At 57.6% G+C, this 22,080-nt stretch overlaps 3 protein-coding genes across 5 annotated transcripts; all 3 read left to right on the top strand.

Annotated features, from left to right (window-relative positions):
- The first annotated feature begins 80 nt into the window (after positions 1-80).
- SYT5 (synaptotagmin 5) lies at positions 81-6,770 on the top strand. 2 transcript variants are annotated; one of them, XM_029924688.1, is made up of 9 exons: positions 81-237; positions 1,302-1,404; positions 1,955-2,124; positions 3,860-3,979; positions 4,094-4,261; positions 4,602-4,769; positions 5,047-5,161; positions 5,440-5,573; positions 6,170-6,770. In XM_029924688.1, the coding sequence occupies exons 2-9, from the start codon at positions 1,326-1,328 to the stop codon at positions 6,368-6,370; spliced, it is 1,155 nt and encodes a 384-aa protein (XP_029780548.1). In that variant the 5' UTR covers positions 81-237; positions 1,302-1,325; the 3' UTR covers positions 6,371-6,770. The 2 variants fall into 2 exon arrangements, with proteins under 2 accessions (XP_029780548.1, XP_029780547.1); XM_029924687.1 differs by having other exon boundaries at positions 83-237; positions 5,044-5,161.
- Positions 6,771-10,132: 3,362 nt separating this feature from the next.
- Positions 10,133-16,012, top strand: DNAAF3 (dynein axonemal assembly factor 3). The gene is made up of 12 exons (XM_029924627.1): positions 10,133-10,238; positions 10,351-10,439; positions 10,719-10,861; positions 11,035-11,128; positions 12,618-12,775; positions 13,049-13,231; positions 13,410-13,535; positions 13,639-13,761; positions 13,964-14,093; positions 14,664-14,778; positions 14,943-15,017; positions 15,091-16,012. Exons 2-12 carry the CDS (start codon positions 10,355-10,357, stop codon positions 15,497-15,499), a joined length of 1,641 nt encoding a protein of 546 aa, XP_029780487.1. The 5' UTR covers positions 10,133-10,238; positions 10,351-10,354; the 3' UTR covers positions 15,500-16,012.
- Positions 16,013-16,304: 292 nt separating this feature from the next.
- On the top strand, positions 16,305-19,578 carry TNNI3 (troponin I3, cardiac type). Of its 2 annotated transcripts, none has more exons than XM_029924757.1 (8): positions 16,305-16,462; positions 16,727-16,736; positions 16,882-16,968; positions 17,380-17,421; positions 17,685-17,816; positions 18,202-18,291; positions 18,825-19,001; positions 19,433-19,578. In XM_029924757.1, the coding sequence occupies exons 1-8, from the start codon at positions 16,452-16,454 to the stop codon at positions 19,514-19,516; spliced, it is 633 nt and encodes a 210-aa protein (XP_029780617.1). In that variant the 5' UTR covers positions 16,305-16,451; the 3' UTR covers positions 19,517-19,578. The 2 variants fall into 2 exon arrangements, with proteins under 2 accessions (XP_029780617.1, XP_029780616.1); XM_029924756.1 differs by having other exon boundaries at positions 16,724-16,736.
- The last annotated feature ends 2,502 nt before the right edge of the window (positions 19,579-22,080 follow it).

The raw sequence follows: 22,080 nt of genomic DNA, 5'->3' as shown, positions 1-22,080 counted from the left end.
GCGGGGCAAGGGGACGAAGGGGGCTCTCCATCTACCCGAGACCTAATACGCACGCGCGCGCGCACACACACACACAGGCACACACACACACTCACTCCGCTCTGCCGCGCCCCCGCCCCACCGAGCTCAGTGATCAGCACCCAGGACAGCGCCACCCGCCCGCGTGCGGGGGCGGGGTCCGGGCGGGGCCGGCGCCTGGGCGTCTCCCGGGAGGGGTCCGGTCCAGCCACCGAGCAGGTAGGAGCCTCTGGGACCCCCTCCCTAAGCCCCTTGCTCATCCTTATCCCTAGAGAAACGGGGCGTGTAGCGTGGGGGGACACTGGGGAGGGACGACAGGAGGGGGAGGACTCGAGGCTGAAACGGGAAGCCTGCGATTTAGAGACAGGTGTGGAGACAAAGAGCAGAAGAGAGGGAGGTGCAGGCAGGGGGAGAGGGTGGGAAAGGCCGGGACACAGACACGACCACAGGCCGAGGGCAAGGAAGACGCAGACGGGGGGTGGCGAGGGGCCGGTGAGGGAATAGGCAGAAATAGGGAGTGGAGAGAGAGGTCTGGAGGCAGAGGCGGTCATGAGGACAGGTGTGAAGACAGAGCTCGGGATGCGCGGGGGAGACTGGCAGGCCGAGAAGGACGTGCGCCCCCAGCCCCCCCCCCCCCCCCCGAGCGGTGGCAGCACGGAGCCCCCGGCACGAGCGAGAGAGGCTCGCAGGGCCAGATATTGGAGGGAGGAGTCAGCCTTGGGCTCCTGGAGCGACGGCCGAGGCTGCCCTCTCCCCACGCTCGCCCCGCCTGGGGTCCGGGGTTGGGGTCCTGACCGCGCGTGGAGAGAGCTGGCTGCGCCTGGATTCCGCATCTGTACGTCAGCCCGGCCTGTTGTCTCGGCAACAGCCCGTTGCCAGGGCAACCAGCGTTGCTCCGGCCCCGCCTGAGCCGAGCCGCCCGAGGCTCGTTGTTCGGGGCAACCCAGGTCTCCGGTTCCCACGCCAGCCTTCGCCCACTTCCGGTTCAGGCCCGTGGAGTCGGGCACGGAGGGAGTAGAAGTCCGCGGGATTCCTGGGAGGCCTTGGAGGGCGGGGGCATCCCTTTGGGATGGGACTAGGTACTGGAACCAATGCCAGCGCCCGCCCTCCGTCTCGGGGAGGCTGACACTACAACCCCCAGCATGCCTCGCGACTGAAGGCTGAATCCTGGGCGGTTGGTCGCCCAGGGTACCGGTGGGAGTTGGAATTCTTCGTTGTTCCGGAGGCTTCAATGGATGCACGGGGTGGGCTTGGGGGGCTATGGCTCTTGGGTGCCTCCGCAGAAAGGACCTTGAGACCCCGCCGCCATGTTCCCGGAGCCCCCAACCTCAGGGCCTCCTGCTCCCGACACGCCTCCGGACTCGAGTCGCCTCGGCCACAGCCCTGGTGAGCGAGACTCCGGGCCAGAGCGGAGGGAAAGCCCGGCTAGGATTCTCAGGGGCGGGATTCGGAAGGGTGTACTCGGCTGACGGGCTGGAAAATGCGGGTGGTATTGCACTTGGAATTATGGACTGGACTCCGGGTGAAATGGAATAGGAACAGGTTTGCAGGAAAATCGAGAATGTGGAATGGAATCGGATCTTAGATTGTGAATTGGAAAGCCCACCTCTCCCTTCTTTTAGTTTTAGGGAAACTGAGGCCAGGGGAAGGGCATTGCTTTCAAATGTTTCAGTGGGTGGAGCAGACATTAGAAACGGGATGGAAGGGAAGGTGCAGTTAAGAGGCAAGAAAATCTGGATGGTGTCAGCCTAGAATAAGGGCATCAAATTACTTTATAGGTGAGATCAGTTGGAAGGAAAACACGGGTAATAAAATGGAATAGAAATGGCTGGAGGGAAAACCTGGCCAGGACTTAGGCCTGTACAAGTAACCTGGACTGAATCGGCCAGCCTGCTCTCTAGGGCCTCAATGCGTGTTGTCTCCACACCCTCTGCAGTGCCCCCCTGGGCCCTGGCCACAATCATTCTGGTGTCAGCCCTCCTCGTCTTCAGCTGCTGCTTCTGCCTCTACCGGAAGCGTCGGAGGCGGTCCGGCAAGAAGATTCAGGCCCAAGCCCAGGTCCACCTTCAGGAAGTGAAGGAGCTGGGTCGGAGTTACATAGACAAGGTGTGGCCTGGCCCAGCCCCTCAGCCCTGCCCCTTCCTGCACCCCAGCCTCTGCAGCCCAGTCCCTGCTGTCCCCTCCCCTATGCCCACCTTATTCACTCACATCCCCTGTGTGTTTAGCCCTAACTGGATGGACCCTGGGGACCTCGTGGGGAAGTAAGACCCTCCCACAGACATTCACAATTCAGGGTGTTAGGTGCCACATTAGGGCCAGTGCAGAGCACACGGGGTGCGGTAAAACCACCTGAAAACCCAGAGAGTCTGAGGAAGCTTGCTAGTTAGAGGCGTCTTCTGTGCTGAGGCCCAGGGAACACAAAGAGTTAGCCAAGAACAGAGAGAAGGAACCGCATGTGCTGAGGCCTGTAATCCAGATTCTGAGGCAAATTTGAGGAACCACGAGTCATTTTTCACTCTATGCTGGAGCACAGAGTACAAATACACTGCACTCTAGAGTGACTGTCTGAAGAGCTCAGTAATATCCATATCCCAAGGGCAATTGGGAGCCAAGGAAGATTTGTGAGCAAGCGAGGAAAGGGAATGAATCCTCTAGAACCCATGTGGAGGACAGATTTGAGGCAAGGAGGCCAGGGAGGAGGCTGGTGTGGCAGCCTCGAGAGAATGAAAGAAACAGGAGTTGAAAGAAGTGGTTGGAGGGAAAATGAAAGGTTACAAGTGTAAGGGTCTGCGAGACAGGCAGTCCTTGGTTTCCAGCCCGGAGAAACCATTTCCCAGCTCTGTGACCTTGGGAGATTCACTGTCCTTCTCTGAGCCTCGTTTGTGGTCTGTAACTTGTATTCCCTCCTCCCTTGTCAACAAATAGCTGTTACAATGATCACCTGTAAGGCATGACCTGTAGAGTCCTGGTGGCGAGCCTCCACCTTCCATCCCTGCCACTTAAGCCAGTGACGCCCAAAGACCATCTACATCAGAGTCACCCCAAGTACCTGAAGAAACACACATTCCGAATGCTGCACCAGACCTGCTGAATCAGAACCTCTGAAATGAGATTTCTCAGGAGAGTTCTGATTCACAATGAAATTTGAAAATTGATGGATTAGGTTAAGAAGTCTTGTTCCAGGGCGCCTGAGTGGCTCAGTCAGTTGAGCGTCCGATGTCAGCTCAGGTCATGATCTCACGGTTTCTGGGTTCGAGCCCCGCGTCGGGCTCTGTGCTTACAGCTAGCTCAGAGCCTGGAGCCTGCTTCAGATTCTGTACCTCCCTCTCTCTCTGACCGTCCCCTGCTTGCGCTGTCTCTCTCTGACTCTCAAAAATACATTTAAAATTTTTTTTAATAATTTAAAAAAAAGAAGTCTTGTTCCAGTTTAGAATGGCAAATATAGGCTAAATATACTGTTTCTCCTCCACATTTTTCTATGGCAAGATCACTAGTTAACACATCAAGTTGGACACAACCCCAATATTCCATTAGCCTGTGAGATAGAACCCTCTGCGTCCTTCTTGTAGGCAATGAGGCACTGGGAGCGCTTGTTTTTCTAGTCTAGGCAGACCCACTGCATGTGTGTCCCCATGTTCGTTCTTTCCCATAGCAGGCATCATTAATCACACTTTGTTCCCTGCCTGTATGTCAGACATCACTAATCAAACACTGATTCTGCTTAGCCTGCAAGTACTCAGGTGTAGCCTGAGGGATTTGTGAGTCTCCCTTGGCTTCTGGGCATGGAGGGTCCCACTGTCAGGGGGAAGAGTTCACCTGCCCTTGCCCCTGGCTCCCTAAGGTGCAGCCGGAAGTGGAGGAGCTGGAGCCAGCCCCATCTGGGCCCGGGTCGCAGGTGGCAGAGAAGCAGGAGCTAGGACGACTGCAGTACTCACTTGATTACGACTTCCAGAGCGGCCAGGTGGGTGTGGACGAGGGGGATGTCGTGGAGGGGAGGGCCCGAGGGTTCCAGCCCCTTTGTAGAGGAGGCTCCAAAAAGGAGGCTAAGACTAGACCGCGCCTCGTCACTTTCCAGCTGCTAGTGGGCATCCTGCAAGCCGAGGGGCTGGCAGCCTTGGACCTGGGCGGCTCCTCCGACCCCTACGTGCGCGTCTATCTGCTGCCAGACAAGCGGCGGCGGCACGAGACCAAGGTGCATCGGCAGACGCTCAACCCACACTTTGGGGAGAACTTTGCGTTCAAGGTGAGCTCCTGGCCTCCGTGCCCCCGGCTTGGCAACCTGCCCCCATACCTGGAATCCTGGGGACCAACCCCTTCAGCTTTTTCTGTTGGCAGCCACAGCTCCGGTGGCAGCTACCAGCTCTGGAGGCTGTGACACCGGACCCTGGGGTGCCCCTGTGGGGCAGTGCTGACCCCTGGGATGTGCCTTCGGTCCTTGGGTTCCATAGACTTCCCCACACCTGTTCCCTTGAGCCCTGGTTGCCGCACCCGCCTTCTACCTGGATGCGCTGCGCCCCACTTGCTGTCTCTCTGACTTCCTACTCCCCACCTTGTGCTTTCTTCTCTGTGGCCCCCCCACCTAGGTCCCCTACGTGGAGCTGGGGGGCAGGGTGCTGGTCATGGCGGTGTACGACTTCGATCGCTTCTCCCGCAACGATGCCATTGGGGAGGTGCGGGTCCCCATGAGCTCCGTCGACTTGGGGCGGCCAGTGCTGGCCTGGCGAGAGCTGCAGGCTGCTCCTCGGGAGGAGGTGAGCATGCGTGACCACGCCCCTACGCCAGGGCCCGCCCACCGCGAGCCCGGGCCAGTCAGGTCACAGGTTTCTTGGACCCTCGGGGCTCCAGCCACGCCCCCGGCTGCAAAGGGCTGGACCCAGGGGTTCTCCTGGTACCCCGTCTCCGCTACTCGGGTTGGGCCTCTTAACTGGGCCATTCCATTCCCAGATGAGGGGCGGGGAAGAAAGGTCCGAGAGGGGATGGATGGGAACCAGGGACTCCGACGACGGGTCCCCCTCTGTCTTTTAGCAGGAAAAACTAGGCGACATCTGCTTCTCCCTCCGCTATGTCCCTACGGCCGGGAAGCTCACCGTCATCGTCCTGGAGGCTAAGAACCTGAAGAAGATGGACGTAGGAGGGCTCTCCGGTGTGTGGGAAGCAAGGAAATGGTCTGAGTGGTGGTAGTGCGGAGGCTCAGTACCAAAGGATCTGGCTGGTTTTGAGTCCTGAGGGTCCCTTGGGGGAGGGGGAGACCCAGACTGCCATGGAGTATATAGATTTCCTTTGGTCACAGAGAGAGAGGGAGAGAGAGGGAGACGTGAGGGGTGCGCAGAGTGTGTACTGTTCCGAAGAAGACTCTCATGCCTCCTCCTCAGCGTGACCCCCTAGACTTGACAGAGCTAAAAGACTCCTTTCTCTCCCCAGATCCATATGTCAAGGTCCACCTGCTTCAAGGTGGCAAAAAGGTGCGGAAGAAGAAAACGACCATCAAGAAGAACACTCTGAACCCCTATTACAATGAGGCCTTCAGTTTCGAGGTGCCCTGTGACCAGGTCCAGGTGAGCTCAGACCTGCCCAAAGCCCTGTCGGAACAACCCTTCCCCCAGAGTACCACACCCTTCAGAAACCTCTGTTGCTAGGGGAAGGGAGACTCCTTAGCATCTTCCAGGTCCTGGCGGCCTGAGGTTGTTTCCTCTTAGGAGGGTCAGAGGGCCCCAACCCTAAGCAAGACCAGGAAGTCCCGCCCCCAAGCAAGACCAGGATGTTCCGCCTTCTCAGGAGTGCGGGCTACTAAGAAAAAGAGATATCCCCACAACACTCTTTAGGGGCAGGGCCTACCCAGGACCTAGGCCTGGCCACTCCACCCTTAGATGGCTGTTCCCTGGGAGGTCCTCAGGATTTGTCTCCAATGAAAGCTGATTCCAGAGGAAGAGAGCCTCCAGACCACCTCTGTAACAGAGGCTCTGCGCCCCCTCACCGCCCACCGCATCCCCGTCTGAGTCCCCCTAGAGGCCTTAGCCCAGGGCTCTAACAAGTCCCCCTGGAACCCTGGTTGCTAGGGAGAGGGTTTCCTTAGTAACAGTGCCCTAGCCCCTGCCTGCCAAGCCCCTTCCTGAACTCTCCTATCTCTTCCCCCTGCCCTTCCTGTCTCCAGAAGGTCCAGGTGGAGCTGACCGTGCTGGACTATGACAAGCTGGGCAAGAACGAGGCCATCGGGAGGGTGGCCGTCGGGGCGGCGGCCGGGGGAGCTGGCCTGCGGCACTGGGCAGACATGCTGGCCAGCCCCCGGCGGCCCATCGCCCAGTGGCACTCCCTGCGGCCCCCTGACCGAGCGAGACCACTGCCGGCCCCCTGACCCCCAGCTCCAGCCCCTTGCCAAGCCTGGACTCGGCCCCTGACCTCAGCTTCCTGGCCAAAGCCAGGCCCAGGTCTACCTTTAAGCCTTCTCCGACCACTAACCACCCTGCCCCCACCGGGCACATTCCTGCCTTCCCAACCCCCTTTATACCAGTCATGGTGACTTGTCTACTCTCCCACCAAGCACACACCCAGAAGCCCCAGGGACCCCGGGGGAGGGGAGCAATCTGGCGTCCCCAAACCTCAGGGTCCCACGCTCTGCTTTGACAATCAGTGACCTAGCCTCCTACCCCCTTCGCTCCCAAGTGCCCCTCTTCCTGCACAGGATCACCTGCTCCTGTCCCTAGTCGGATTCCTGCACTGCTCCTGGGACCAAATAAATACTCAGCAACTTTGGAGGCTTGACCTGATGCTCATTGATGGGAGGTGGGCAGGGCAGCGGGGAGGGGGGGGGAGGTAGCCAAGAGGGTGGGATCACACCAGGGCAGTGATAGGGCTTCCCATCCTGGAAACACACCGAGAGAAACTGGCGCACTCACCGACCATCCATCACTTATTCATTCACTCACCCCTCCGAGCCTCGGTTTCCTCATCTGAAAAAAGTGTGGTCCTAACAACAACTACTTTATGCTCCCTGTCAGGAGTCCATGATTCACTTGCTCATGAATTTAACCCACTCCGGCACCCATGGCTTATATAGATTTCCACGCCCATATTTCCCTCCCTCCCTTTCCGTCTTCCATCATTTACACATTCTGTTTCCTCTGAGGTCTCCAGTGTGGCAGCTCTGTTGGACGCTGGGAACCCCAAGTTGATGCAAATCCAGACTTTACTTCCAGACGACTTACCCTCTTCAAGGAGACAAAGTAGATACGCAGAGTCTGGGAATGAGGTCCCCAGCAACTGGAAGAAAGAATAGAGTTACGCAGAGAAAGCCAATGTTCCACCTACACCCCTTTCTCTTTCAACAAATTCTGTCTCTTGATTCGTATCTGGGACAGATGATCGGCCTGTCCTCCCTCTTATCCCGGACAGGATTTCAGGTGATAAACAAAGGTCCATGCAGTTTGGTAAGAAAGCTCTCTGGCCAGAAGTTTAAGTGGAAAATGAGGGAAAAGATTCCCCCATGTACTAAAGAAAAGGCAGAGTACTAACTTGTACTGAGCTCCCTGATAGCCAATGGGAAAAGGGAAATCTGATCAGTTACACAGGTTGCAATGTCCATGCAATTTAACAAATTTCTTTTTTTCTTTTTTTAAATGCTTTTATTCATTTGAGAGAGAGAGAGAGAGAGAGAGAATGAGCAGGAAAGAGGCAGAGAGAGAGGGAGACACAGAATCGGAAGCAGGCTCCAGGCTCCGAGCTAGCTGTCAGCACAGATTCTGATGCGGGGCTCAAACTCACGAGCTGTGAGATCATGAACTGAGCTGAAGTCAGATGCTTAACCAACTGCGCCACCCAGGCGCCCCATTCAGAGATTTAACAAATTTCTTTAGGGGCATCTAACTGGCTCAGTGGCTCGAAGCATCCTGACTTCGGCTCAGGTCATGATCTCACGTTTGTGGGTTTGAGCCCCATGTCGGGCTCTGTGCTGACAGCTCAGAGCCTGGAGCCTGCTTCCAATTCTGTGTCTCCCTCTCTCTCTACCCCTCCCCAACTCATGCTCTGTTTCTCTCTGTCTCAGTAATAAACATAAAAAAAAAGGGTGATCAGGGACAGCTTTCCTAAAGAGGTAGTGTTTGGGCTGTGCTTTGAATGACAAGAAGGAATGAGGCTCGCAGAGATGAGGGGGAAATATGGTGGAATACTATTCAGTCATCAAAAGGAATTTTTATACTCATTTGTGCTATAGCATAATGAACCTTGAAAGCATGATTGTAAGTGAAAGGAGTCAGACACAAAAGGCCACTTAGCGTATGATTTCGTCTGTATAAAAGATCCAGAAGAGGCAAATCCATAGAGGGGGAAAAAAGTAGATTCATGGTTTGCAGGGAGTAGGGAGAGGGAGAAATGAGTAGTGACTGATTAATGAGTACCAGCTTTCCTTACGGGGTGATGAGAACGTTCTGGAACTAGATAGTGGTGATGGCTGCACAACATTGTGAATATCCTAAATGTCATTGAACTTTATGTTGTGTGTATTTTACCACAATAAAAATAAACAAAGATGAAGGAGAAGAGAATCCCAGGCAGAGGGAACCCTACGTTGCAAAGGCCCTGGGGCAAGAACAGGCTTGGTGTGCTCTCCAAAGAGCCAGGAGCCAGCGAGTCCTTCAGGGACCGCTGAGACCCAGCTTCACTCCCCAGTGCCTAGAACCGATGGGCCCCCTTCGACCCATGACTCCACTTCCAGCTGCGTATTACCATTCCCAATTTACAGATCAGGAAACTGAGGCCCAGAAAGGGTGACTCACTCGTCTGAGGTAGTGGAGCTAGAGGAGATGAGGCAGAGAGCCAGGCTCCTCGGGTGTTACACACTATGCTGGCGGCTGGGCCTGGTCTGGAGACGTGCCTCACTCAAGTCCCCGCCCTGATGGGACTCAAAGACAGGTTACGTCACCTGGTTGAGGTCTCTCCAGCAGGTGATGGCAAGATGTAAGGCCAGGCATGACTGACACCCAAATCACATTCTCCAGCGTCCTGCCATCTGGTTCCCTGAATAGAAAGTACTGGGAGTCACGGGGAGTAGACTGGGGAGGGAAGGCAGGAGAGAACTCAGAGGGAGATCCCCTGCTGGAGTTGGACATTTTGGGGGTGGAAGTGGGGGAATTCGTGTAAATACTCCTAGGGTGGTTGATTTCGAGCCCCCGGTGTGAATTCACTGAATAGGAAGCCGAGAAGAGATGCCGATTAGCATGCCATTATGCAGTAATACGGTGTTTCTCAGGGTCAGGGTGAAGGCTCCAAAACCTAAGACGAAGCTGAAAAAACAAAACAAAACCATCGGCAGTCAAGATAAATAGTATTTTCATACAGTATTTTTGAAAAATTAAAATTAATGCAAAAAAAATCCACGATGGATAAAATATAAAAAACATTTACTTTCTAAAAGCTTTGAACGTTTACTTATTTTTGAGACAGAGAGAGCATGAGCCAGGGAGGGACAGAGAGAGAAGGAGACAGAGGATCAGAAGCAGGCTCTGTGCTGACAGCCTGATGGTGGGGCTTGAATTCACAAACCATGAGGTTGTGACCTGAGCTGAAGTCAGATGCTTACCCACTGAGCCACCCAGGCGCCCCTGTATTACCTTTATTTTAATGTAATGCATTTAATTGAATTGAATTTTAGTATTAGTAAAAAAGGTAATTTTTAGTAATGACTGACTGTGTGTAACACATTTCCTGAAACTTGATCAACCAGGGTCCAGTGCTAGCTAGACAGATCGCTTTGCCCTTCCCCACCTGTTGAGAAGCCCTGGGTGGTAGAACCACAGTGTGAGAGGGACAGGGCACACAGAGGTCTAGGTCGCCTCACTTTAATTTGAATTAATCAAGATTCTATTCCCGTTCTGTGTCTATTCGAATCTGCCTAGACCTTCCCCATCCCAGAAATGTGGATCGTCCCAGGCCCCGCCCCAGCTTCTCCTGGCCCCGCCCCTTCTGCCAGCGCCGTCGTCTTGACAACCGCGTCCACACGCTCTCCACTCTCACAAGCGCTCCCATTGGCCAAAAGTTCGTAGTGGGCCGGTCCCACTCATCCTCATTGGTCAGTTGATCGCGCCGGTCCCAACCCGCGTACTTTCATTGGGTGATTGGTCGAAAAGGAAGGGGTCGAGGGGTAGTTGTGCGTAGTGAGTGCTGAACAGCTGCAGCACAGCACCGAGCAGGCAGGGAGGGGGAGACCCCGAGTCTTTGGAAGGATAGAGGTGAGGGGATGTCGCGTAGAGGAGAGGAACTAGGAATGAGGGGCGGTGACAGGGGAACGGGTGGGTGACGCAGAGACGATGTTTGGGGACTCCCAGGATGTCTATCCTGCAGGGCGATGACCACACCGGCAGGCTCTGGCACAGGCTTCGGCTCCGTGTCCTGGTGGGGCTTGTCCCCGGCGCTGGACCTGCAGGCTGAGAGTAAGTCCCCGACTCAGGACCACATCTGACCCGGTGGCCGCCTCCCCAGCCGGCAGGCGGCGCGCTAACGTTCTCTCTGGCTCCAACGGCGGCGCCCTCTTCACCGGGCATCCCAAATGGCCTTTGCGAACTACGATTTCCAGAATGCGTAGAGGCACAGCTTTCTTGGGAACTTAGGCCAGGCGTGCGAGTACTGCTGGGAGTTGTAGTCCGTCGTCCTGGGGCGGCTGCAGGGGACGCTCTCCAGACCACCAACCCCAGCCTGTGTCATCTTGCCAGGTCCTCCTGTGGACTCAGATTTGCGGGACGATACAGAGCACACGACCTCCGAGCTAGATGTACTGCTGGTGGGCTCCGTGGATGGGAGGCACCTGCTGCGGACTCTGGCCCGGGCATCGCTCTGGCCTCGCAGGAGGTTACATGTGAGCTGGGATTCTGGGGTGGTGGAGGGAGGAGAATGAAGATGAGTGCCCAGACTCCTGTGTTTGAAGCAAGCCAGTGAACAGGATGTCTGGGTCCTGTGGAGGGAGGAGGGTGGCGTCTCCCATTCCTGGGTCTCCTAGGAGCCAGGGAATCATTTTGCCCGTCTTTCCAGTTCTATGTGTTGGAGAATAATCTGGAAGCTGTGGCCCGACACATGCTGATCTTCAGCCTAGCCTTGGAGGAACCTGAGAAGATGGGGTTGCAAGGTCAGTTACAAGGACCCAGACATTCAGCCCCCAGCGTCTCCTCCCCACCCCACAGGGATTCTGGGATTTCAGTGGTGCAATTAAACCTGTGGCTCATTGATGCCTATTACATCACTTGCTCATTCATTTGGTAGTCTTAGAGCCTCGGCTTTACCCACCTGTACAATGGGACTACATATGCTACCTCCTAGAGTCACTGAAAGAATTCCAGGGGAAAATCCACATAAACTCTCCACACAGGGTAAGCATTCACACCCTCCTGCCCCAGGAGAAGGCCAAAAGAGATCAAAGGACTTCTTAAGAGGTAGTGGGTCCCCAGATGTGGGGAGGGTTTGGCTGAACTCAGCCAGAGCGTCCCACAGGCCTGAGTCTCTTCAGTTAGAGGCGTGAATCCCAAGGAGTCTGCCTGGAGGAGGCAGCCTTGGGTGTGACAAGGAGGAGGAGGACTTGGGTGGCGAGGCAGAAAGGATGCTTTCTCAGTAAGACGACTTCGGCTCAGTGCCTCGATCGAAGTCTGGACTAAGACAATCTGTTCAAAGCCCAGCTCTGTTCCTGAGCGGCCTTGGTTAGTATCTGTCCCCTTTTGGGCCTCGGTTTCTACAGTGATCATATGAGCATCCTAAAAGTTCTTTCCCCATTGAGTTCTTGTGCAGATTAAAAACAAGGCATATTTCCTCACTTACCATATAGACTTTGTTGTCATGCTTTCAGATGGTAGTTGTCACTAACAGCCCAGAGCCTTCAGAATACAGGGCACACATTTCACAATGCACCTTGTAGAAGGCTCTGGAACACTAGGACCAATCTAATCTAGCTAACTAAGGGTATATAGCTCTCTTTTATAAGACTATTAAACACTTTATATATTGGTACAGACACATTGATATGGGCATATATGTGTCCCCAATTCTCTTCTAAGATTCCTAACTAGGGGCGCCTGGGTGGCCCAGTCCGTGAAGCCCTCTGACTCTTGATTTCGGCTCAGGTCATGAGGTCATGGTGGTGAGAGGGAGCCCTGGTGTCCGGCTCTGCGCTGGGTGTGAATCCTGTCTAAGATTCTCTCTCCCTCTGCCCCTGTGCTCTCTGTCTTTCAAAAATAAATAAATAAAACTCCTTTAAAAAAAAAAAGATTCCTAACTAAAATGGAACAATTTGACACTATGATATTTTAACACGTTTAAATCTCCATTTCCATCTGTGTATATATATATTATATATATATATATAATATATATAAAACCTTCTCTTTTTTAAGGCGAGGAAACTTTAAACATGAAATTCGGGACTGGGCGCCCCTGGAGGGCGGGGAAGACCAGGAGATCTAGATAGGTCTAAATTCTTCTTCTTCCCGTTTGAGGAACGGATGGGGAGGCTGCCAGTGTCCCTTACGCATGTGTGACGATGAAGAGGGTATGCGTCACCCACACGGGCCTCGTTTCCGGGTGCGCTCCTCTGCTCTCCCCGCTAATCCAGCCCCCCCTTTCCCCAGAGAGGAGCGAGACCTTCCTGGAGGTGTGGGGGAACGCGCTGCTGCGCCCCCAGGTGGCCGCCTTCGTGCACGCCCAGGCCGACCGCCTGGCGCACCTGGTCCCCGAGCCCGACCGCCTGGCGCAGCAGCTGCCCTGGCTCAGCCTGGGCGCCCTCAAGGTGCGGCCCCCGCCCCGGACCTGGGTGGCCACGGGAAACATGGACATGGGCAATCCAACAGTTGTCCTTGGAGGTCGAACCCCAGCTCCCTGGCTCCCACTGTGGGATGTGACCTGGGCGGGGGGGTACTCTAAGAACTTCAGTTTCTTCGTCTGAGAAATGGGAGACTCATTCTCACGCCCCGGGATGGCGGGGAGGGTAAAGCGGGAGAAGCCTCTGTCTGCAGCCGCCTCTCCCTCGCTCTCTCCCCACGCGTGCTGGCCGTCCGTGCAGTTCCGCGAGCGCGATGCGCTGGAGGCCGTGTTCCGCTTCTGGGCCGGCGGGGAGAAGGGTCCCGAGGTCTTCCCCATGAGCCGCCTGTGGGACTCCAGGCTGCGTCACTATCTGGGCTCCCGTTACGACGCCCGACGCGGTGTCAGCGACTGGGATTTGCACATGAAGCTGCACGACCGCGGGGTGAGGGGGCTGGGGGCCTGGACTCCTGGGTCTGAGGGAGGAGGGGCTGGGGGTCAGGACTCCTGGGTCTGAGGGAGGAGGGGCTGGGGGGTCAGGACTCCTGGGTCTGAGGGAGGAGAGGCTGGGCACCCATATGCCGGATTTATTTAGACTTCAGTTCCTTCCTCCTCCTACCCAGGCCCGAGTCATCCACACTCGCGAGTTCCGACGTTGGAGGGACACAGGCGTCGCCTTTGAACTCAGAGACTCCAGCGCCTACCACGTGCCCAACCGGACCCTTGCGTCTGGTCGCCTCCTGAGCCATGTGCGTGTCCACGCCCTGCCCTGGCCAATCCTTGTTTTCGGGGACATAGGAACCGGGGTCTTCGACGTTGACCTCACCTGCCTCTTCGCGCCTGCTTTCCCAGAACGGGGATCGTGTCGCAGCGCGGGGTTACTGGGGGGACATCGCCACGGGGCCATTCGTGGCCTTTGGCATCGAAGCGGACGATGAGAGCCTGCTGCGGACCAGCAACGGACAGCCAGTCAAGGTGTGTGCCTGGGGGTGCTGGGTTCCGGGAGAGGGTTTTCGAGGCCCCGTTCCTCCATGCTTTCTAAACTCGGTCTGGAAACCCCAGCTAACCCCCATTCCATCCGCCACCGCAGGCTCGCGCTGGGCGTTGGGGGAAGGGGTGGGGTACTCTAGGCCGTGCCGCGTCACCCTGGCTGCGCCCCTTCTTTCCCCCTCCGAAGACGGCGGGTGAGATCACTCAGCACAACGTGACAGAGCTGTTCCGAGAGGTGGCCGCCTGGGGGCGCCCGAGGTCCAGCCAGGGAAACCCTGAGCAGGTGCACGACGCGGGGAGCGGAAGACCGGAGCGCGGTAAGCGTGAGCTCACCCTCTTGAATGCGAGCCAGGGAGGAGTGGGGCCCGGACCCCCATCCTGGTCTCCAGGTTCCAGGGATTTCGAGCCCAGAATGCGCACTACTATGGCTTCCAACGCCTGGACAAATGGTCTCCTGTTCCAGTCATTACGTCTTCTTTTTTTTTTCTCTCTTCTCTTTGTATTTCTCTCCCTTTCCTAAATCCTGACACCATTATCATCATTCAGATGGAATTTTAATCGTACCTGCGGAACTCTAAGAGACGAGAACATTCTAACAAGATGCTGTGTCTCAGCTCAATTTTAGAGGGACACTCCCCTACACACACCTCAATTCGGGTCCTGCCTCCCGTAACGATCCCCCAACCTGGTTCTTCCTGGAGGTCTTCTGGCACCAGGACGGGCCACCCACTCTTGCCTTCTTTTGAGTCTCAGTTGTCTAGTCTCTGCCTGCTGGGCTGAGCTTCTCAGAATTTTCAGGAATCCACTTATGAAGAAGGGCTTCAAGACAGGCAAGGAGTGTTACCTCCAAGCTTTGTGTGTTGTCTAACTCAGCGAGTCTTCCCCAGCTGCCCCTTCCCCGGAATTCTTCACCGTCCACTTCCTGCCTCTCGGCTCTGCCCAAACCCTTCACCACAAGGGCTGCTACAAGGAACGGTTCCAGCTGCTCTACATGGCCTGTGGGTAAGAGGGTGGTTCCCAGAATTCTCTTCCCCAACATCTCCTCTCTTAGGCCCAGGAATCTTGGCCCCCAGACCCTCCTCCATCAGTGTACGGATCCCCCCAGCCCCGCTCTTCCCTCGGGACCTGAAAGTCTGAGCCTCCGCCCTCCCCTTTTCTCTGCCTAGGATGGTGCATCTTCTCAGCCCCGATCTCGGGGCCTGTGTGGCCCCTGGAGGACACCTGATCGTGGAATTAGCTCGGTAAGCCAGCAGAGGACAGGGCAGGGAACGTCCTGACAGCCAGGACCCCTAACACACCACTTCCTGGTTGCAGGTACCTGGTGGATCTGCGGCAAGAGCAGCTGCAGGGGTTTTCCGCCCGGGTCGGGGAGCTAGCTCAGGCGGCTGGCTTCACCCCGCAGACCCACTCCGGGCCCTCGGAGACCTTCGCACGCTTCTACAAATCCCGGGACTCGGCTTGCCTCCGCAGTCACGCCGCTGTGCAATCCATGACCCCGCCCCCCGACGTCCTGGTCCCGCCCCTTGAGGCAGGGAACCGGTCCCTGGAGGACCTGACCCAGCCTTCAGAAGGCAGGACACCACCCTCTGAGCACCTCAAAGTGCCCTCAGAGTCTCGGGCTTCACTCTCAGAGGTTCAGACTCTGCCCCCAGGGAGTCAGGCCCCAAAACCAGAGAGTGTGCCCCGACTCCCAGATACCCAGCCCCCCATCTCGCACTCGTAAAGTCAGGTCCCAGGAGTGAAGCCCCCCTGTAGAATACTCAGTTACACTCTCAAAATTCTCAGTCAGCTTCAGAGGTGTTGCTAGAATTTCAGATTACATTCCTGGGATGCTACATTCTGTTCTTAGAATTCTCGATTGTTCTCTCAGAGGTCTATATTCCACACAGTCTGGAGATCTGGCCCTGAGGCTGAGACCCTCTGTGTGGTCCCTTTGTCGCCAAGGTCCTGTTTTTACTGGGGGGATGGGGTAGTCTGTTCTCCAGGGCTGGTCAGCACCCACATGGTCTAAGTAAAGAGACTGGGGTCCTCTTCTCCCTGTGCCCATGTAGCTTTCCTGTCCTCAGTCTTGTCTCCAGGGCTGGGAGGGAGGGCCTAGGGCGGTCAAGAGAGGAGACCTTAGTTCCAAGTGAACTAGAAGTGTCTCTGTGCTGTTGCCTGTGAGAGTCTAGGCCACAGCTGAATCCTCAAATAAATCAAAACTTATTGAGTGGCTAAGAGGTTTGGGACACTGAAACTGACCATAGCTCTCATGGAGATTGCAAATTGGTGTGGGGATGGGGCCTGGACTCCTGGGTCTGAGGGAGGAGGGGCTGGGGGCCTGAACTCCTGGATATGAGGGAGGAGGGGCTGGGGGCTGGACTCCTGGATCAGAGCAGGAAGGGGCTGGATTCCAAGGCCGCCAAGGTGGAAGGGCGATCCAGCTGGAGCATGGCCCACCCCACCCCTCACGCGCCCCAGTTATCTCGCGTCCTGGGCAGGGGGAGGAGGCGGCAGCAGTATATTTAGTCTCGGTTCTCGCCCTTTAGCTCAGTGTCCTCCGTGAAGCTTGAGCAGCCCGGACGAGACCGAAGGCCCCGACGGCCTTCAAGGTCACCCCGGACGCCCCCTTACTGACCCTCCAAGAGCCCCTTGCCCCTTCTCTGCCTCCTGCAACCCCTGGCCTGAGTCTCACCATGGCGGACGTGTGAGTGCAGCCCAGTAACCCGGATTCCCGAGGCCCAAGGCGGCGGGAGGTGGGGCGATCTCCCGGGGTCCTGAGAGGTGGAGACCTGCAAGGCTGGACAGCCGGCCCGACATGGGAGGTGGGGACAGGCCTCCCGGTGTCTGTACGAGGGAAGTTTGGGAATCAGACCCCCTAGGACCCGAGGACGGGGGAGCTGGTGGGATGGCAGGGCAGGACACAGGCCCACCGTTAACCCCCCGCTCTCGGTCTCTCTCCCTCCAGCAGCGGCGATGCGGTGAGAGCAGGAGCGGGCCGGAAGCTCCCCCTTGGGGAGGGCGCAGCAGGGCGGGACCCGGGGCGGGAGGCGGGAGCCCCTGGAAACAGTGTGGAGGGGGGCTGGGGAATCCGGCGGTGACGCGGCTCCGTTCCCCCAACACCAGGCGGGCTGCCCGCCCCCCGCGCCGGCCCCGGTCCGACGCCGGTCCTCCGCTAACTACCGTGCGTACGCCACGGAGCCGCACGCCAAGGTGAGCGCGGATCTGCGCCGGGTATGGGCTGCGAGTCCGCGGAGGTTGTCCGTACCTGGCGAGGGAGGGGCGGGGTCAGAGCCTCTGACGGGGCGGGGCTCTGGTCGTAGGCGGAGCCAAGGCGGATCGGCACCTCGGGGGCGGAGTTTTGCAGAGGGCCGGGCTTGGATTGGTGAGATCTGCGTTTGGGCGAAGTCCCGTTGCCCATGAGAACTGCGATTGCTTAGGGTGTGGGGGCGGTGCCTAATCAGTTAGGAGCTCGGATTGGTGGAGGAGGCTGAGGGCGTGGCTTCCGGTAGATTGGGGCACGAGTTGGAGGCGGGCGCTTGAGGGAGGGGCTGTGAGGCCCTTCCCACCGCCCGTCTTCGCCTCCCCTTCCTGAGTGTTCCTTGCCCCATTTTACCCCGGCAGAAAAAGTCCAAGATTTCCGCCTCGAGGAAACTGCAGCTGAAGGTGCGGATAGGCCTGGAGAGGGCACGTAGGTGTCCTCGGGGTGGGGGCAGGGCTGGAGAGTTGGGCTCGCGTGGGTGGGCGTGGCCGTGTGGCAGGTCGTCCCCGTAGGGGGCGGGGACTTGGAGTAATGGACAGGACGTGGAGGGGGCGTGTCTCCAGAAGACTTGAGTACAACCCGGGACTGGAGGGCTGGCCTTCCTGGTACCGCGCGACCCTCATCCGCCTCCCCGGGTGGGCTGCGGTCCCCGGCCTCCCCCCCGCAGACCCTGATGCTGCAGATCGCGAAGCAGGAGCTGGAGCGGGAAGCGGAGGAGCGGCGCGGAGAGAAGGGGCGCGCTCTGAGCACGCGGTGCCAGCCTCTGGAGTTGGCCGGGCTGGGCTTCGCGGAGCTGCAGGTACGGCCGCTCCTCAGGGGCTCCTGCCCAGCCCGGGATCCAGGTTCCTAGTGGCCCGTCCTGCATCCTTGCCATGACTTAGAGGCCTAGTCACTACCCCCCACTTCTGCTCGGTACCTTGGGGTCCAGTCCCAGTCCTTCCCCTCAGGAGTTCAGAAATACGGACTGCAGCTGCCCAAAAGCCAGAGGTTGGTTTCTCCAGCCCCGATTCTGTCAGATTCTCGGGACGCCTGGCTCCTAGCACCCTTTGTTCAAACTGCCCCAGAGTCCACCTTCAAATTACTCCTCCAGAAGCAGATGTGCAGGCCCCCAGCCCCTCCTCCCTCAGATGCAGAAGTCGTCGGGTCCCCTACCCCCCACCACAGACACCGCATTCCTTGACCAGGACTTGTGCCGACAACTCCACGCCCGTGTGGACAAAGTAGATGAAGAGAGATACGACGTGGAGGCCAAAGTCACCAAGAACATCACGGAGGTGGGAGACATTGGGCAGTCTCCTTCCCTCCAGGGCAGGGTGCGGTCCTGGGGCTGTTGTCTCAGCCCAATCTCTTGCCCCTGCTTGTGCTGGCACGCACCCAGAGACCCCAGTCGGCTCAGTGGGCCTGGCAGGGAGGGGCAGAGAATGAGTGTGCAGCGGTTAGGGAAGGCTGTTCCAGGCAGAGGGAACAGCGTGCAGAAGCCACGAGGCAGGAAGGCAGAAGACGTGTTCGCAGGAGCATGGAAGGTTGATGCGTGAGCGCAGGCATGGCGTGGGGGACCCTGTGGGACGCAGGCAGCAGCTGGACCAGGGAGTGTCAGTGTGTTTCAGAGCCGAGGCTGGGCAGCCCAGGGAGGACTGGCAGTTCCTGGGTGGGGAGCTTGGGTATTTTCCTGAAGGCAGTGGGAGCTGAGTGGAGACCCTGGATGAGGCCTGGAAAGAGATAGGAGGGAAGTGCAGGGTGGGAGAGTGGGCTGGGGGGGAGGGATTGGAGGAGGGGGTGTCTCCACTTCCACCCTGGCTGCCCCCAGATCGCAGATCTGACCCAGAAGATCTTTGACCTTCGGGGCAAGTTTAAGCGGCCCACCCTGCGGAGGGTGAGGATCTCAGCGGATGCCATGATGCAGGCGCTCCTGGGCACCAGGGCTAAGGAGTCTTTAGACCTGCGGGCCCACCTCAAGCAGGTGAAGAAGGAGGACACAGAGAAGGTGAGTGTGGCTCGGGCCAGGAAAGGGGGTGCTCAGGGGGAGGGCGTGGGGGGCCACACTTCTAGGGCCCTAAGCTCAGGGCAGATGGTACTTGGAGTTAGAAGAACCTGGTAAGGGGTCCTCAACAGGATCTGTGCAGCAGGGAGAAAGGAAGTAGCAAGGGGTCAGAAAGTGCCTGAGGTCTACAACAGGAAGTCCGTGAGAGACAAGAGTAGAGCGCCAGGGAGACAGGAGGGGGGAGACTCGGAAGAGAAGTAAGCAAGGAGGCCAGTGTGTGATGGACGGGATGTCCGTGGGGGCAAGTCTGAAGGGATCCTCTGAGGGGACAAGGAGTGTCCCAGCAGCAGATGCCCGGGGGATACCCCGAAGAGAGGCTGGAGGGTGGGCGGAGGGTATTTGCGCGCCCCTCACCTCCGAACCCACCCCTTCAGGAGAACCGGGAGGTGGGAGACTGGCGGAAGAACATCGACGCGCTGAGTGGCATGGAGGGGCGCAAGAAGAAGTTCGAGGGCTGAGCCGCCAGCCGCCGCCCCGCCCCGAAGGGGCCCCTGAGGAATAAAGCTTCTCTCTGAGCTAAGAGTGGCTGCATGTCTGGGACAGGGGCTGGGGGCTTAGGTGTGAGGGAGCCCCCGAGAAGACTGGGGAGAGGCCCCCCAAGGCCACACCACACAACGGGCAGGGCCCTGTGCACTGCAGGGCATTCTCCTCTCCTCTGGGAGTGAGAATGGGGGTGCGCAGAGATGCCCAGACCAAGGCCCAAAGAGAGACACACACAGAGACACAGAGCCAAAGAGAGGGAGAAAAGACAGACATTCTGAGCAAGACCCGCAAAGAACGGAAAATGGAGAAGCAGAGGTACACAATGGAACACAGCGACCGCTGACAGAGGCAGAAATCGGGGCCCAAAGAGGGGGAATGGCAGAGACACAGAGAGACCCCCAGCGAGAGCTAGAGAGATACAGACACGGATCCAGAGCCAGACAGAGACAAAAACGGGGTCACAGACAGACAGCAATAGACAGATACCGAGACAGATTCACCGAGACACTCACAGAAATGCAGAGACAAAAATGCATCGACACATGGAGTGAAAAACACCGAGAGATGCAAGGAGAGCCTGAAACAGACCCAAAGAGAACCCCCCCAGCTTCCCCCTCCTCGAGAAACGGAAATAGACACAGAGATGCCACACAACGAGGGACAGAGACACCAAGAGGCAGGTGGGGAGAGGAATCCCGTCCTCAGGGCTGGCTCCCCTAGAGTTCAAGGTCACGCTTGGCAGGGAAAGAGGGGGAGAGGAATACCAAAACAGATCAGTGTCAAATGGAGGTGGGGGAGTGCGAGGTCCTACTGGCCAGACACCACACCCTCTCCCCTCCCCCTGCCCACACCTGCTTCCCCGCTTTAGTGTCTGTTGTCACCAGGGTGGAATCCTGGTGGCAGACAAAGGGGTGGGGTGGGGGGAGACAGAGAGATGGACAGAGGCAGAGGGAGACACAGAGACCCACAGATGAGTCACAGAGACAAAGGAGAGGCAGACAGTGTCAGAGAAATGGAGGCCCAGAGACACCAGAACAAGAGCCATATGAGAGAGAGCACCCCAAGGTCCCGCTTTTGTCAAAAAATAGTCTCCAAGGACCTACTGTGTGCTGAGCCCAGGGACTTCAAAGCAGAGAATGCAGCATGCTGTACCGGAAGTGGGGATCCCAGAAGTCGGGGGTTGCCTGACCCAGCCTGGGTTCAGGGCGGTGCTGATGGGGTGGAGGGGTCCCCAAGTAGCCGGGAGGTGCCAGGGTCCAAAATGTGGAGCCCAGTGGGGGCAGGGCAGCCCCTGAGCTGGGACTCCTGGTTGGAGAAAGGAATTCTTCCCCCTCCCTCTCCCCTGGGGGGCGGGGCTGAGCTTCAGCTATAAACCCAGGAGTGCTTCAGCTCGGCAGCCAGGCTCTGCCCCGCCGATCTTCGCCCCTGCAGACCCAGCCTTAGGTAACTTGGGACTTGGAGGGGACAGGAGGGGTGGGAGATGGGAGGAGTGTGAAGAGGAGCCACGGAGGTGGAGGGGACACAGAATAAAGGCTTGGGACTTGGGGAAGCTCAGCCGTTCTGGGGACTGAGGATGGAGGATTTGGGAGGGTCTGGGGGTGCCGAGATCGGGCCTCCTGGGGTAGGACACCTTCAGACCTGGGAGGTTTGAGTTTGAGGGAATCTCAGAAATTGGGGGTTATCTGGGCTTGGACATTAGACAATCTGAGGGTCAGGACTGGGGATTCAGGAATTGGGGTCTCAGGGTCTGAGGCCTTATGGAGGAGTTGGAATTGGCAGAGTCAAGACTTGGGGCATCATGAATTGTGCCTCTGACTTGGACCCTAAAATTGGGGGACTCAAGATGTTGAGGCTTCAGAATTTAGGTGTTAAGACCCAGGGCATCAGGATCTGAGGATGTCTGAGCCCACAGTCTGGAGTCTCCAGTACTGGGGTCTCAGAATCCGGAGACAGGAGGACTTGCGTGTCCCCAGAAACCAGGGACATCATAAATTGGGGTCTCAGGATCTGTGGATATCAGGATTAGGGGTGCTCTTAACCTGTGCACTGTGGGGCCAGGGGGATCTCAAAGATGGGGTGATGTCCATGTAGGGGTCAGGATGAGGTCTGTGGACAGGGCTGCTTTTGATGGCTGTGTGTGGGGAAGGAGGAGACAGGTGGAAAGGTACCCGGCCAGAGCGGGGGTGGGGGGGTGGGGGGGGAGAGGCAGCGGGGTGACTAAGCCACCCGGGAGCCTCACCTCTTGAATCCCTTCTTGGGAAATGTCCTCTGTTTCACCATCTACCACATCCCCCCAAAATAGCCTCTGGGGGTGGGGCAGCCATTGTCTTCAGGCCATGGTCCCTTCCAAATACCTTCTCCTAATCCCTGCCCAGATCAGGTTCCCATGGACAAGTCATCGGACAAAGGAGGACAGCTGTGGGGGTGGAGGGGAAGGAGCTGGGGTTTTGGAGCTGTGCCCCACCACCCGGAGCGAAGCCCTTTCCCAGTGAGGGGCCCTGGCCCCTCCTCCCTCAGACCCGGGAGTCCAGCCCCCAGC

Source organism: Suricata suricatta, chromosome 16, assembly GCF_006229205.1.
Source record: "Suricata suricatta isolate VVHF042 chromosome 16, meerkat_22Aug2017_6uvM2_HiC, whole genome shotgun sequence".
NCBI classification, from domain to species: domain Eukaryota; kingdom Metazoa; phylum Chordata; class Mammalia; order Carnivora; family Herpestidae; genus Suricata; species Suricata suricatta.
The sequence above is the reverse complement of the archived record's forward strand: the minus strand, read 5'-3'. Positions and strand labels throughout refer to the sequence as shown.

What these genes read in the sequence shown, in the direction of transcription:
- DNAAF3 (XM_029924627.1), top strand. Translation starts at nt 10,355, where the DNA reads ATGACCACACCGGCAGGCTCTGGCACAGGCTTCGGCTCCGTGTCCTGG. An exon ending in CTGCTCTACATGGCCTGTGG is followed by an intron (nt 14,779 to 14,942) that starts GTAAGAGGGTGG and finishes TTCTCTGCCTAG; the next exon opens with GATGGTGCATCTTCTCAGCC. An exon ending in CTGATCGTGGAATTAGCTCG is followed by an intron (nt 15,018 to 15,090) that starts GTAAGCCAGCAG and finishes TCCTGGTTGCAG; the next exon opens with GTACCTGGTGGATCTGCGGC.
- SYT5 (XM_029924687.1), top strand. Translation starts at nt 1,326, where the DNA reads ATGTTCCCGGAGCCCCCAACCTCAGGGCCTCCTGCTCCCGACACGCCT. An exon ending in GTCGGAGTTACATAGACAAG is followed by an intron (nt 2,125 to 3,859) that starts GTGTGGCCTGGC and finishes TGGCTCCCTAAG; the next exon opens with GTGCAGCCGGAAGTGGAGGA. An exon ending in GGGAGAACTTTGCGTTCAAG is followed by an intron (nt 4,262 to 4,601) that starts GTGAGCTCCTGG and finishes CCCCCCACCTAG; the next exon opens with GTCCCCTACGTGGAGCTGGG.
- TNNI3 (XM_029924756.1), top strand. An exon ending in CCACGGAGCCGCACGCCAAG is followed by an intron (nt 16,969 to 17,379) that starts GTGAGCGCGGAT and finishes TTACCCCGGCAG; the next exon opens with AAAAAGTCCAAGATTTCCGC. An exon ending in CGAGGAAACTGCAGCTGAAG is followed by an intron (nt 17,422 to 17,684) that starts GTGCGGATAGGC and finishes TCCCCCCCGCAG; the next exon opens with ACCCTGATGCTGCAGATCGC.